Source organism: Harpia harpyja (assembly GCF_026419915.1).
Source record: "Harpia harpyja isolate bHarHar1 chromosome 26 unlocalized genomic scaffold, bHarHar1 primary haplotype SUPER_26_unloc_4, whole genome shotgun sequence".
In the NCBI taxonomy this organism is placed as follows: Eukaryota; Metazoa; Chordata; class Aves; order Accipitriformes; family Accipitridae; genus Harpia; species Harpia harpyja.
Window position 1 is genome coordinate 21,990 of NW_026293176.1, and position 12,315 is coordinate 34,304.

The 12,315-nt window shown below is 64.9% G+C and overlaps 3 protein-coding genes across 3 annotated transcripts; 2 read left to right on the top strand and 1 right to left on the bottom strand.

The window, feature by feature from the left end:
* Positions 1-371: 371 nt before the first annotated feature.
* NOP9 (NOP9 nucleolar protein) lies at positions 372-5,918 on the top strand. The gene is given in 17 exon segments (XM_052779290.1): positions 372-569; positions 1,102-1,247; positions 1,249-1,386; positions 1,388-1,520; positions 1,727-1,885; positions 2,079-2,134; positions 2,136-2,221; positions 2,882-2,993; positions 2,995-3,072; positions 3,468-3,608; positions 4,182-4,292; positions 4,742-4,933; positions 4,935-4,961; positions 5,124-5,229; positions 5,362-5,402; positions 5,404-5,475; positions 5,477-5,918. Coding segments are annotated over 17 exon segments (1,809 nt in total). The 5' UTR covers positions 372-400; the 3' UTR covers positions 5,519-5,918.
* Positions 5,919-6,081: 163 nt separating this feature from the next.
* Positions 6,082-9,345, bottom strand: CIDEB (cell death inducing DFFA like effector b). Its single transcript, XM_052779292.1, is given in 7 exon segments — positions 6,082-6,295; positions 6,515-6,543; positions 6,545-6,712; positions 7,060-7,209; positions 8,089-8,212; positions 9,220-9,266; positions 9,268-9,345. Coding segments are annotated over 7 exon segments (720 nt in total). The 3' UTR covers positions 6,082-6,171.
* Positions 9,346-9,768: 423 nt separating this feature from the next.
* On the top strand, positions 9,769-10,173 carry NOP10 (NOP10 ribonucleoprotein). Its single transcript, XM_052779293.1, is given in 3 exon segments — positions 9,769-9,891; positions 9,972-10,025; positions 10,027-10,173. Coding segments are annotated over 3 exon segments (195 nt in total). The 5' UTR covers positions 9,769-9,837; the 3' UTR covers positions 10,114-10,173.
* The last annotated feature ends 2,142 nt before the right edge of the window (positions 10,174-12,315 follow it).

Sequence of the window (12,315 nt, forward strand, 5' to 3'; positions counted from 1 at the left end):
CCCGGGGGGGGGGGGGTGTCTGCCCCGGGGGATTCTGGGATCGAGGGGGTCCCTCACCATGGCGACGGCTCCGGGCGGGGACGGGGAGGGAGGATCCGACACCTGCGGGAGAGAGCGAGAGTCAGGGACCCCGGGGAGCCCATCCCAGTCCCTCCCAGTCCGTCCCAGTCCCTCCCAGTCCCCCGTGTCCCCCGCCCCAGGCCTAGCGGGAAACAAACCGGAGCCGGGCGCTGCAGGCGGACGCGGGGCGGCGCGAAGGCTGCCGGGAACGGGGCGGGGCGCGGAAGCCGAAGGGCATGCCGGGATACAACGAGGCAACGGGGCGGCGCCATTTTCCTCCGCTAACCCTTACGGTAGCCGGCGGGGGTCAACCCGGCGTTTCCGCTCTCCCGCGCGGTGCATGCTGGGATTGAAGCGGCCTTTCTCTTCCGCCTCCGCCATGGGGGTGAGGAGGGGGATTCGGGGCGCGGCCGGACCGGGACCGGGACCGGGGCTGGAGCCCGAAACCGCCGGCTATTTCCGACGGGCTCTGGAGACGTTGCAGGAGGGGCTGAGCCCGGAGGAACTCGGTATAAGCGGCGAACCGGGGGGGTCGGTGAGGGGATTTGGCGGGATCGTGAAGGGGAAGCTGGGGGGGGGGGGGGAGTCTCTGAGGCGTTTTGAGGGGCTGTGAGGAGGTTGGGGGGGGGCCGGGGGTTTTTGGGGGTCTGTGAACGTGTATCGCAGCACCGTGAGGGGTCGGGGGGGCTGTAAGCAGATTTAGAGGGTTTTGGGGGGCTCCCGAGGGGGGGGGGAGGGTTGGAGGCTGCCTGTGGGGGGTTTTGGGGGCTCTCTGGAGATTTTGGGGGCTCCCTGGGGGGTTTTGGGGCTCCCTGGGGGGTTTTGGGGCTCTGCAGGCAGACTTCGAAGAACCCTGAGGGCCTTTGAGGGTGTGTGGGGTTGTCGCATACATCGTTGTTGGGCTCACGTAGAGCTTTTGGGTTAAATAACTACATTTGAGGCACTGTTCTGTTCTTAATTTTCACACGTTTTGCACGCAATTAAGGAATTCCTTCTGTGCTTTTTTTTTGTTGTTGTTGTTTTTTTTGTTCTCTCTCACAGCCCTTTTTGCCCCCAACGTGCTGGCGGAGGCAGCGGCGGCAGGGCCGGGGGTAGCCCTGGACCCAGGGGGGTCGCGGGTGCTGCAGGCGCTGCTGCCCCAGGCCCCCCTGAGGGTGCTGGGACAAATCCTGCCCCCCTTGGTGTTGGGGGGGACTGGGGGGGCCGGCAGGGCACCCGCTGGGTGCCCGGGTCCTGGAGGCCGCCCTGGGGCGGGTGCTGCCCGCCCTGGGGGAGGCCGTGGGGCCGGCGAAGGAGGAGGAAGAGGAGGAGGAGGAGGATGCCGTGGGGGCCGGTGGAAGAAGCCGTGGGGGGGCTGGCGGCGGCGGTGAGGGACGACCCGGTGGCTTTCGCCCGGCACCCGGCTGGCAGCTTTGTGGTGCGGGCGCTGCTGCGGGTGCTGGGGGGTGCCCCGGGGGCAGGTGAGGCGTTGTTGGGGGGGGGGGGGGGGGGGCGACTGGGAGGGGACTGGGAGGGTTTTGGGGGGGCAGTGGAGGAGGTTGGGGTGCACCTGGGGGCTCTGCGGGGGTATTTGGGCAGGGGGGGGGCTTGCCGGATGGTAATTAGTTGGGGGGGGGTGGGTTTGGCCCCGCTGCCCCCCCTTTATCTCGGCTTTTATTACCCCCAGGAGTCCCTCAGCTGCCTCCCGGAGGGGCGGAGCCGAAGACTAAAGGGGTGGAGCTGGCGCTCAAGGGGGCGGAGCCAGCCTCGGAGGGGGCGGAGCTTCCCCCTTCCTTCCCGCCTCTCCTGGGGCAATTAGCGGAGGCCTTCGAGGAGCATCTGGCCTGTAAGTGCCCCCCCGGGGGGGCGGTGGGGGGCAAATACCCCATAACTGCCCCGGGGGGGGGCAAATGCCCCTTGTCTGCCCCACAACTACCCCCTGCCCCCTCTTTTTGCCCCCAGCCCCCTAAATCCCTTCTGCCCCCCCTAATTAACCCCCCGGACCACTAATTACCCCCCTGCTTTCCCCCCCCCCCCAGCCCTGCTGTCTCCAGCCGGCGCCAGTCTCTGCGTGCAGGTGGCGCTGGAGGTGCTGCAACCGCAGCCAATCGCCTGCCTGCTCCCGCCTCTGCAACGCGCTCATTGGCCAGCTGGCCCCACCCAGCCCCGCCCCTGCCGAGAGGTTAGTTTCCGTTGGGCCCTGTGAGGAGGGGAGGGCGGGGATTGGGTGGTGGGGGTGCTGATTGGGCAGCTGGTTCTGAGGGTGTGCTTCCATTGGCTGAGAGGGTATTTGGGGTTGGTTGTTGATTGGTTGGGGGTTCACAGGTGTGCTTTGATTGGCTGAGTGATTATTGCATTCCTTTTCATTGGGTAGTGTTCTTTTAGAGTGTTTCTTGATTGCTGTGATTTGCAGTGCCTTTTGCTGATTGGCTAATGGATTTTAAGGCTGGTTTGAAATGACTGGGGGTTTGCTGGGCTTGTTTCCTGATTGGCTGAGAGGTCTCAGACCCTGTTTGTTGATTGGTTGGGGGAGTTTTGGCCTGTTTCCTATTGGTACTTGTTTTCTAAAGGCAGCTGCTGGTTGGCTAGCCAGCCCCCAGCCTGCCCCACCCATTGGCTGGCAAGTTCTTGAGGCTTGCTCTTGATTGGCCACAGCTCCCAAACCCCTTTTGCTGATTGGCCAGCCCGCTACCGATGCTGGCCACCGATTGGCCAGACTGTCCCGGGGCTGCTTTCCGTTGCTTGGGGGGGGGTGGGTGGGTGGGGAACCTGGGCCCAGCTCTTGATTGGCTGGGCAGGAGGGGGAGGGTCGTGGCTGCCCTTTTCTGATTGGCTGTCCCAGCACCCTGGTGGGCGGGCTGCAGGACCCCGAGCGCAGTCGGCTGCTGGAGGCGGCCATGGCGGTGGCGGGGCCCCAGCGCCTGCGGGAGCTCTTCCGGCAGCACCTGAAGGGCCCGCCTACGGGGCGTGGCCGCCCACCGGGTAGCCAATCACGGGCTGCAGCGCCTGCTGGACCACGCCCCTGCTGATGTGGTAAGCGGGGCTTGGAGGGTGGGGGGCCGGGAGGGGTGGAGCTGGGGAAGGGAGGGGCGATGGGGGCTTGGCTTAAAGGGGTGGGGCCTGTGGGGTGAAGATGGAGCTTATTGGGGTGGGGAGGTTTTGGGGCGGAGCTTAATAGGGTGGGGAGGATGTGTGGGTGGGGCTGTTGGGCATTGTTCCTTGAGGGCGGGGCTTGTGACACAGAAGTGCAGCTTATTGGTTAGGCCTGAAGCAGGAAGGTGGGGCTTATGGGCAAGATCCTATTCGTGGAGTGCCTGAGGGCGGGGCTTACGCAGAATGGCCCTGGGGGAGGCAGGGTTTGTGGATGGGGTGGGCGGGGCTTGTGGGCAGAGAGGAGGCGTGGCTGACGCTGTCTCCGCCCCGTCCAGGTGGGGGAGGTGCTGTCGGAGCTGGGCCCTGCCCTGGCCGAGCCCTTGGCCCGGGGCCACCCCGGGGTGCTCACCGCCCTGCTGGGCGCCTGCCGGCGCCACCCCGCCCTCCAGCAGGAGGCGCTGCGCTGCCTCTTCCAGGTAGGCCACGCCCCCTTTCACGCTAGTCTCCGCCCCCTTTTCTTTGAAGCCCCACCCACGGGGAAGAACCTGGTCGCGATCGGTAGTGATGGCTTTGGAGCTCCTGCCGGGGCGGCCTGTGCCTTTAAAGAAGCCCTAGAGCCCTCTAGGCCACGCCCCCTTCCCTTAGGCCACGCCCCCTTCCCTTAGGCCACGCCCCCTTCCCTTAGGCCACGCCCCCTTCCCTTAGGCCACGCCTCCTCTGTATTAGCCCTGGGCCAAACCCCACCGAGGGTTCTTATTGGGCCCAATCGTGTCCTTGTCAAGGTTGGACAAGCCCCTCCCACTCGGGCAGGCCACACCCCTTGATGGTCCACCCAACTCTGCAGCGCAGGCTCTCCATTGGCTGCGATGTGGGCTGGGCCCGCTGTTAAGAACGTTGCCCTTTTAAGGCATTGCCGGTTTAAGAACTGCTGTCCCTTTTAAGGAGGCCGTGCGTCCTCAGGACAGCCTGCCCCGCCCCTTCCGCCCAGGCCCCGCCCCCTCAGAGGCCCCTCCCTCAGCCCCACCCTCCTCCCCTTTCTCCTCCAATAGGCTTTCAGCTGCTGGGAACCGCGGGAGCGGCGAAAGGCCTGTGTGGGGCTGCTGGCCGGGCTCCGCCCTTTTGGAGGCGGAGACAAGGCTGCAGAGGGGGCGGAGCCAGAGGTGAGGGGCGGGGCGTGGGTGGGGCTGCCTCACCCCCCTGTTCTTCCCCCCTGCTCCCTCCATTTGCCCCCAATTCCCTCCTGCCCCCTTCCCCCTCCTTTGCCCCCACCCTCCCCAAACTTGCCCCCCCCACCCCCCCAGCGCCCTCATCTCCCTCCCCACCCCCATTTGCCCTCCCCCACCCGCTTTTTACCCTCCTCCCACAAATGTTCCCCCCCCCCCCCTCCAAATTTACCCCCCCGGCCCCCCTCCTTATCTCTCAAGTCCCCCCCGGGGGGTGCGGCTGGGGCAACCTCATCCTTCCACTTACCCCCCAAACCCCCTTACGCTCCCCCAACCCCCCATTTTTCCTGCCCCAGCACCCCCCCCCCCCCCAGCTTTTGGGGGGTCCCTCCTTGCTCCCACCCCTTTTTTTCCACCCCCCCCCCACCATTCCTTCTCCTCCGCAGCCCTCGCTGGGTCCCGTCACGCTCCACGGCTCCCTCCTGCTCCAGCACCTGCTGCATTTCGGGGACCCGGCGCCCGTCCTGGGGGGGCTGAAAGCTCTGCCCCCCACCGCGCTGCTCGCCCTGGCTTGCAGCCCCCCCGGCAGCCGGGTTTGGGACGCCCTCCTCGCCTCGCCCACCGTGCCCCCCCGCGCCCCGCCGCCGTCTCCTCCGCAAACTGAAGGTAACGGCAGCCGCGGGGGGTGTCCCCTCTTTCTAAGCGCCCCCCCCGGCGGCGTTTTGGGGCCAGAACCCCATTTTTGGGTTGTTTGGGGCTGTTTCAATCCTTTCCGTTAACAAACCGGGGGTTTTTACGGCTGATGTCGCTTCCTGCTTTTTCCCGTAGGGTCACTTTCTCTCGCTGGCGTGTCACCGCAACGGCAGCCGCGTCCTCGACGCCGTCTGGGTCTCCGCCTCCGGCCCCGCCCGCGCCGCCATCGCCGACGAGCTGGGTGAGTGCCACGGAGCTTGGGGTGGGGGGGGGGGGACACACACACGGACGACAGCGATGGAGGAGACCCCCACCCGGGGGGTCTAAGCTCTGCCCTGACGCCCCGTCGTCGTCGTCCCCCCCCCCCCGGCAGCGTCCCAGCACGAGGCCCTCCAGCGCGACCCCCACGGCCGGGGGGGTGGCGCGGACCCTCGCCCTCGACCTTTTCCGACGACGACGACAACTGTGGGAGCGGCTACAGGCGGCCCCCCGACCGCCGCAGCCTCCTGGGACCCCTCTTGGAGGACTGATGACCCCCGCCAGGGGCGTAGAGCGGCTGCCCGGGGGATGGAGAGGCGCCTTGCTGGAGGACCGTGGGACATAGAGAAGAGAAGCGCAGAGAGAGAGCGTCTCCTGGGTTTCCGTGGTTCCTGAGGTCGTGGAGGACCATAGAGATGGCAAGCGCCGCTCTGGGGGTTCGTCCCCCCTCGTCTTGTCTGCTCTGGACCACGCAGCCATAGAGGACTGGAGGACTGCTGGCCAGAAAGGCCCTGCGCCTGCACCACGGAGCTGCTGGAGGACTCTGTGCCAGAGAGGCCGGCTCCGGAGCCCTTTTTGTTGTGACCGCCATAAAGTTTTCTAAGGGGAGGGGCCACAGTGACGCTCTGGTACTTGTTGCCCAACTCTTGTCTGCTCTTGCTCTCCCAACACGCATTTTTCTATATAAGTCGATGCTTTTTCAGAATTTTCTTTTTTTTTTCCACAAGAAAGAGGCGGAGCCTGATCCCTCAGTCCCTCCCGCTTCCTACAGCGCCCTTTGTCCCCCCCCCAACGCCATTTTGTCCCAGCAGTGGGTTCTCCGAGCTGGTTCCAACGCTTTGTCAGCCTTTTATTGGCGGGGTTAGAAGGGAAAGGGGCGGGGTTAGAAGGGAAAGGGGCGGGGTTATGAGGCAGGAGGCGGGGTTTAGCGGTTGTAGGTCACTCTGTGGGGCGAAGCGCTGTCGAGGAGACGGCGGAGAGCGGCGGAGAGCCCCAGGAGGCTCTGCCCCACGGCGCGTGTCATGGCCGCCAGCAGCCGCAGCAGCTCCCTGAGGGGGGGGCGGTGGTGCAGAAATGGGGCTCAGAGTTGCCCCCACGGGGGGGTTTCCCAGTTTCTGCCCCTGTGGGGTGTCTGTGGGGCAGGAGAAGACCCCGGAGGCGGGGGGGGGGGCAAGATCTTCTCCTGCCCCATCTGCACCCCCGTGGGTAGGAAAGTCACCCATGGGGGGGGGCTCCCCACGGGTTGGGCCCCCCCCCCCTCCACGTACCTCAGGAGCCGCTCGGGGCCGAGCCCCCCCCACGTCGCAGCGGAGGCCCCTGACGGCCGCCGTCACCCGCAGCTGCCCCACCAGGTCGTGGGGATTCGCCTTCGTCAGGGCCACCGTCACCCGGGCCACCTCGGCCCCAGGGCGGGAGCCCCGTTCCTGGGGGGGGTCAGGCTCCCAGTGCTCCCTGAACAACCTGGCCTGGGGGGGGGGGGGGTGGAAAAGGGGTTGGGGGCAATTAGAAGGGCCCGGGGGGGTGTTTTTAGGGGGTAGTGGGGAATCTTGGGGGGCCTGTTATTGGGGAGCAATGGAGAATCTTGGGGGGGTCTTTAGGGTTTTTGGACCCCCCCTTGGGGGGATTTGGGGCTCCTAAGGGATCTGTAGGGGGTCGTGGAGCAATTGGGCGGCCCGAAGAAAGAGCAGAGAAGTTTTGGGGGGGTCCCGGTGGGCAACTGGGGGTGTATTGGAGGGTCCGAAGTGAGTTATCAGAGATACACGGGACGGAGAAAAAATACTGGGGGGGCCGCCGGGGGTATTTGGGGTCTCACCTTGGGAGGCTCCCAGTGCTGCCCTGGCGCCAGGGCCATGAGGGGGGTATGGGGTGCCAGCGCCCCAAAAAACCCCTCGGTCTCCACCGCTGTCCCGTCGTCTGCCAGCACCAGCGTCACGAGCGGCCCCAGGCTCAGCGCCTCCCCCGCCTGCCCCGGGTGGGGTAATTAAGGGGGTCCGGGGGCAGTTTAGGGGCCCCAGGGGTGCAATAGGGGGGATCCGGGGGTAATTAGAGGCTGTGAGGGTGATTGGGATGTCTTGGGGATAACTGGGGCGGGGGGGGGGGCAGTGTCAGGAATCATTAAGGGGATCCCGAGGGGTAATTAGGGATCAAGGGGGGCAATCAGGGGAGGTTGGGGGGCAATTACAGGCTGTGGGGAGCATGGGGGGGGGGTTTGCAGGAGCAGTTCAGGAGAGTTTAGAGGCTGTTGGAAAGCGTTGGGGGTAGTTACGGGGTTGCAGGAGCATCCTGGGGGCAATTACATACCCGTGGGGGCAATTAGAAAGATCGGGGGGCTCCCAAGGGGCAGTTAAGATACTCTTGGGGGTAATGTGGGGATCCCAGGGGCAACTGGGGGGGGGGGTGAGTGGAAATTAAAGACCCTGAAAGTAATTTAGTGTAGTCCAAAGAACAATTAGAAAAAGCCTAGAAACAACTAGAAAACAGTGCGGGTAATTACAGAACCTAAGGAGTAGGGGGGGTGGTCCCAGGGGCGATTAGGCACCCTTGGGGGTGATTTGGGGGTCCCGGGGGCAATTTGGGGGTCCCAGGGGCAATTCGGGGGGCTCCCGAGAGCAATGAAGGATAGTTTAGGGACTATTAAGAAGCTTTGAGGTGATTTACGGGGGTCCCAGGAGCACTTGGGTGGGGGACTAAGGGCAATTTGGCGGTCCCGGGGTAATTATAGCGCATCCCGTGGGCATTTCATACCCTTGAGGGTAATTGGGGGGCAATGGGGGGGGGTCCCGGGGGCAATTAGGGGTCCCAGGGGGTGTGGGGGTCCCGGGGGGAGGTCGCAGCCCCTCACCTGCTCCCGCAGCTCCTCCAGGCTGGCGGCCACTAGCCCCCGGGGCCGCCCCCGCCGCCGGTCGCACACCCAGAAGGGTCGCGGCCGCGGGGCCGGGGGGGACCAGGCCCGGCGGGCCACCGCCCTGGGGACACGGCCGTGCCCGTCACCCGGCAGCCCACGCACCCCCCCGCCGCGTCCCCCAACCTTCAACCTGGTCCCCCCCCATCCCCCGCGTCCCCTGCCCGCAACCCGGTGGCCCCAATGGCTCCCCACATCCAACCTGGTGGCCCCAATGGCCCCTACTTCCAACCTGGTGGCCCCCACGGCCCCCCACATGCGATCTGGCGGCCCCCACATCCAACCCGGTGGCCCCAATGGCCCCCCACATCCAACATGGTGGTCCCAATGGCCCCTACTTCCAACCTGGTGGCCCCAATGGCCCCCCACATCCAACCCGGTGGCCCCAATAGCCCCCCACATCCAACATGGTGGCCCCAAAGGCCCCTACTTCCAACCTGGTGGCCCCCACGGCCCCCCACATGCGACCTGGTGGCCCCCACATCCAACCCGGTGGCCCCAATGGCCCCCCACATCCAACCTGGTGGCCCCCACGGCCCCCCACATGCGACCTGGTGGCCCCCACATCCAACCCGGTGGCCCCAATGGCCCCACACCATCCAACATGGCGGCCCCCGCTTCTAACCTGGTGGCCCCAACATCCAACCTGGTGGCCCCAATGGCCCCTACTTCCAACCTGGTGGCCCCAATGGCCCCCCACATCCAACACGGCGGCCCCCACATCCAACCTGGTGGCCCTAATGGCCCCCACTTCCAACCTGGTGGCCCCCACTTCTAACCTGATGGCCCCAATAGCCCCTACTTCCAACCTGGTGGCCCCCACATCCAACCTGGTGGCCCTAATGGCCCCCACTTCTAACCGGGTGGCCCCCACTTCTAACCTGATGGCCCCAGTGGCCCCCCACATCCAACTTGGTGGCCCCCACATGCAACCTGGTGGCCCCCACATCCAACCTGGTGGCCCCAATGGCCCCCGCTTCTAACCTGGTGGCCCCCACATCCAACCTGGTGGCCCTAATGGCCCCCACTTCCAACCGGGTGGCCCCCCACACCCTGCCCCAGCCGCCTCACCGCAGCACGTCCATCCCGGGACGGGGCCTCAGGCGTCCGGGGGGGGGGAAGGGGGGTCAAAGTCCAAAGTTCACGGGGCAGAGCCGCTGGCGGGGAGGGACCCCGATAAAATCCATCAACCGACATCGGCAGCTTCGTTAACGGCGCCACGGACGCCGGGGGGTCGTCTGTGTGTGTCCCCCCCCCCCCCAAAGCCTGGGCCTAACCCGGCGGCCCCCCCCCCCTCAGGACTACATTTCCCATCGTCCCCCGCGCCTCAGCGCCCAGCGAGACCACGCCCCCCTCGGCGCCTCAGCGCCCAGCGAGGCCACGCCCCCCTCGGCGCCTCAGAGCCCAGCGAGGCCACGCCCCCCTCGGCGCCTCAGAGCCCAGTGAGGCCGCGCCCCCGAGCCCAGCGAGACCACGCCCCCCCGGTGCCTCAGAGCCCAGCGAGGCCACGCCCCCCTCGGCGCCCCCGAGCCCAGCGAGGCCACGCCCCCCTCGGCGCCTCAGAGCCCAGCGAGGCCGCGCCCCCGAGCCCACGCCCCCCTCGGCGCCCAGCCCGCCCCCTTTTCCCGTGATGCCCCGCCCCCTTCCCGTGGTGCTCTGCGCGGCGGCGGCGGCGGCAGCGGAGGCGCCATGTTCCTGCAGTGCTACAGCGACGAGCGCGGCGAGCGCGTCTACACCCTGAAGGTACCGGGGAGGCCGGGGAGGCTCCGGGAGGGCTCCGGGGGTCCCGGCCCGGCCTCACCCTTCCCCTTCCCTCCCCGCAGAAGGTGTCCCCGGCCGGGCAGCCCACCCGTTCGGCCCACCCGGCCCGTTTTTCCCCCCGACGACAAGTTCTCCCGGCACCGCCTGGCCCTGAAGCGGCGGTTCGGCGTCCTGCCCACCCAGCGGGCGCGGCCGCTCCTCTGAGGGAGGAGACCGAGACCCGAGACCCGGCCCCGGCCGCGGAATAAACCGATGAGATGGAAACGGCTCCGTGTGGTGTGGGGGGCAAGGCGGGCGGGGGGGGGGGGGGGGGAGAAACTCGCATGGCCACGCCCCTCCCCAAGCCCCGCCCTCATCCCCTTCCTGCCCGCGGGTGAGCGCCGCCCCCCGCCTTGAAAGCCACGCCCCCCCGGCGCTCTCCCACCCCCCTCCCCTCTTCTAGGCCCCGCCCTCGCTGTCCCAGCCCCGCCCACCCTCCCCAAACTTCGCCCCCCATCTCTCTGGGCACCCCCCACTCTAGTCCCCGCCCACCCCAGCCTTAGCCCCGCCCCTGCGGCACCCCGCCCCTGCGGCAGCGGAGGGGGCGTGGCGGCGGCGGCGGCGGGACGTCACCCGGCGGCGGCGGCGGCGGTGGGCGCGCGCGCCCGCCCCTCCCTCCCCCCTCCCACCCCCTCAGGTACGGCGCGTGACGGTCGTTTCCCGCCTTTTTCGCGAGCGGCCCCGGAGCGGCGGGTTTTAGCCCCAAAATGATGGGAGAGGGGAGGGGGGAGTTCCCCCCCCCGGGGAGCCCAGGAATGGCAGGGTTTGGGCCCGAAAGGGGGGGGGTTCGGGACTGGTGTCTCTGGGGGGGGGGTGGCGTGGATCGGCATTGCCCCGAAAAGGGGGAGTTCGGCCCCAAAAGTGGGTGATCTCAGAGGGAGTCGGGCTCCCCGGTGGGGGGTTTGGCCTCAGAACGGTGGCTGTGACCCCCCCCCCGCCGGGTGCCGGTGGTGGCAGCCCCCGGAGGGGGTTTGTTTCCTCAGGAGGTGGGTCGAGGAGAGTGACCCTCCAAAACGCCCTGTTTTCAGCCCAAAACAGCAGTCTGGGACACCCCTGCCTGGCCGGGCTGCCCCAAAGGGATCTGCTGCTGCGAAAAGGGCGGGTTTCCCCCCAAAGCAGCAGGTTTTTCCCCTCAGAGTGTTGTTTTTTCCCCCCAAAGCGTCAGGTTTTTCCCCTCAGAGCGTCGGTTTTTCCCCTCAGAGTGTTGTTTTTTCCCCCCAAAGCGGCAGGTTTTTCCCCTCAGAGCGTCGGTTTTTCACCCCAAAGTGTCAGGTTTTTCCCCTCAGAGCGTCAGGTTTTCCCTCAAAGCAGCAGTTTTTCCCTACCAAAGTGGCCAGTTCAGCACCGAATTGGTAGTTTCTGCCACAAACTGTTCGCTTCTGCTACAAAGTGATGGCTTTTTTCCAAAAATGACCATTTTTTCTCTGCAGAATTGCTTTTTTTTTCCAGCGAGGTGAGTATTTTTCCTGCAATGTGGTTTTTGACGCCCCAGAGTGGGAGCTTCGTTACCCCAAAACGTTTTTTTTCCCTCTCAAAACCTCTTTTTTTTCTCTCGAAGTGATAGATTCTGCACTAAAATGCAGAATTTTGCCGCAAAGTATTGATTTGTGCCACAAATCAGCCATTCGTTTCTCCAAATGGCGTTTTGTGTCCCCAAACGACTTTTGTTTTGCCATAAATTAGTTTTTTGTTCTCAAAGTGGTTCTTTTTCCCCAAAGCGCCTTTTTTTTCCAGAAAGTGGTAGCCCCTGCGCTGATGTGGTGCGCAACAGTGGTGTCTGTCACGAACTGGCTGTTCCTCCCCCAAAATGGTGGATTTTTCCAAAAATGGCATTTTTTTTCCCCCAAAGTGGTATTTTTTCCTCCAAAAACGTGTTTCTTTCACCTAAAATGTGGTTTTTTTCAGAAAAACGCGTATTTTATCCCCCAAAGCGGTGGATTCTGTGCCAGAATGGCGGACTCTGCAGCAAAGTGTTGGTTTCGCCCCAGAAGGGCTGTTCCCCCCCAAATGGCTACTTTCCCCCAGATAATTTGCCAGAAACAGCATATATTTTGCCCCTAAAATGTCTGTTTGCCCCAAGACGCATGTTTTACCCCCAAAATGGTTATTTTCTTCGTAGACATGGTTCATTTCTCTTTCAAAAAACTTTTTTTTCTTGCAAAAAATGGTTGTGTTTTTCTAGTTTTGATCTTTCCCCTCAAAATGCTTTTTGTCAGCAGAAAGTGGTAATTTCCTCACAAAACCAGGTAACTTGGTCCTAAAATGGTAACTTTGTTTCCTAAAATAGCCATTTCCCCTAGCTGCAGATGCTTATTTTGTTCCTAACATTGTTTTTTCTTCCGAAATTGCATTTCTTCCTGGAAAAAA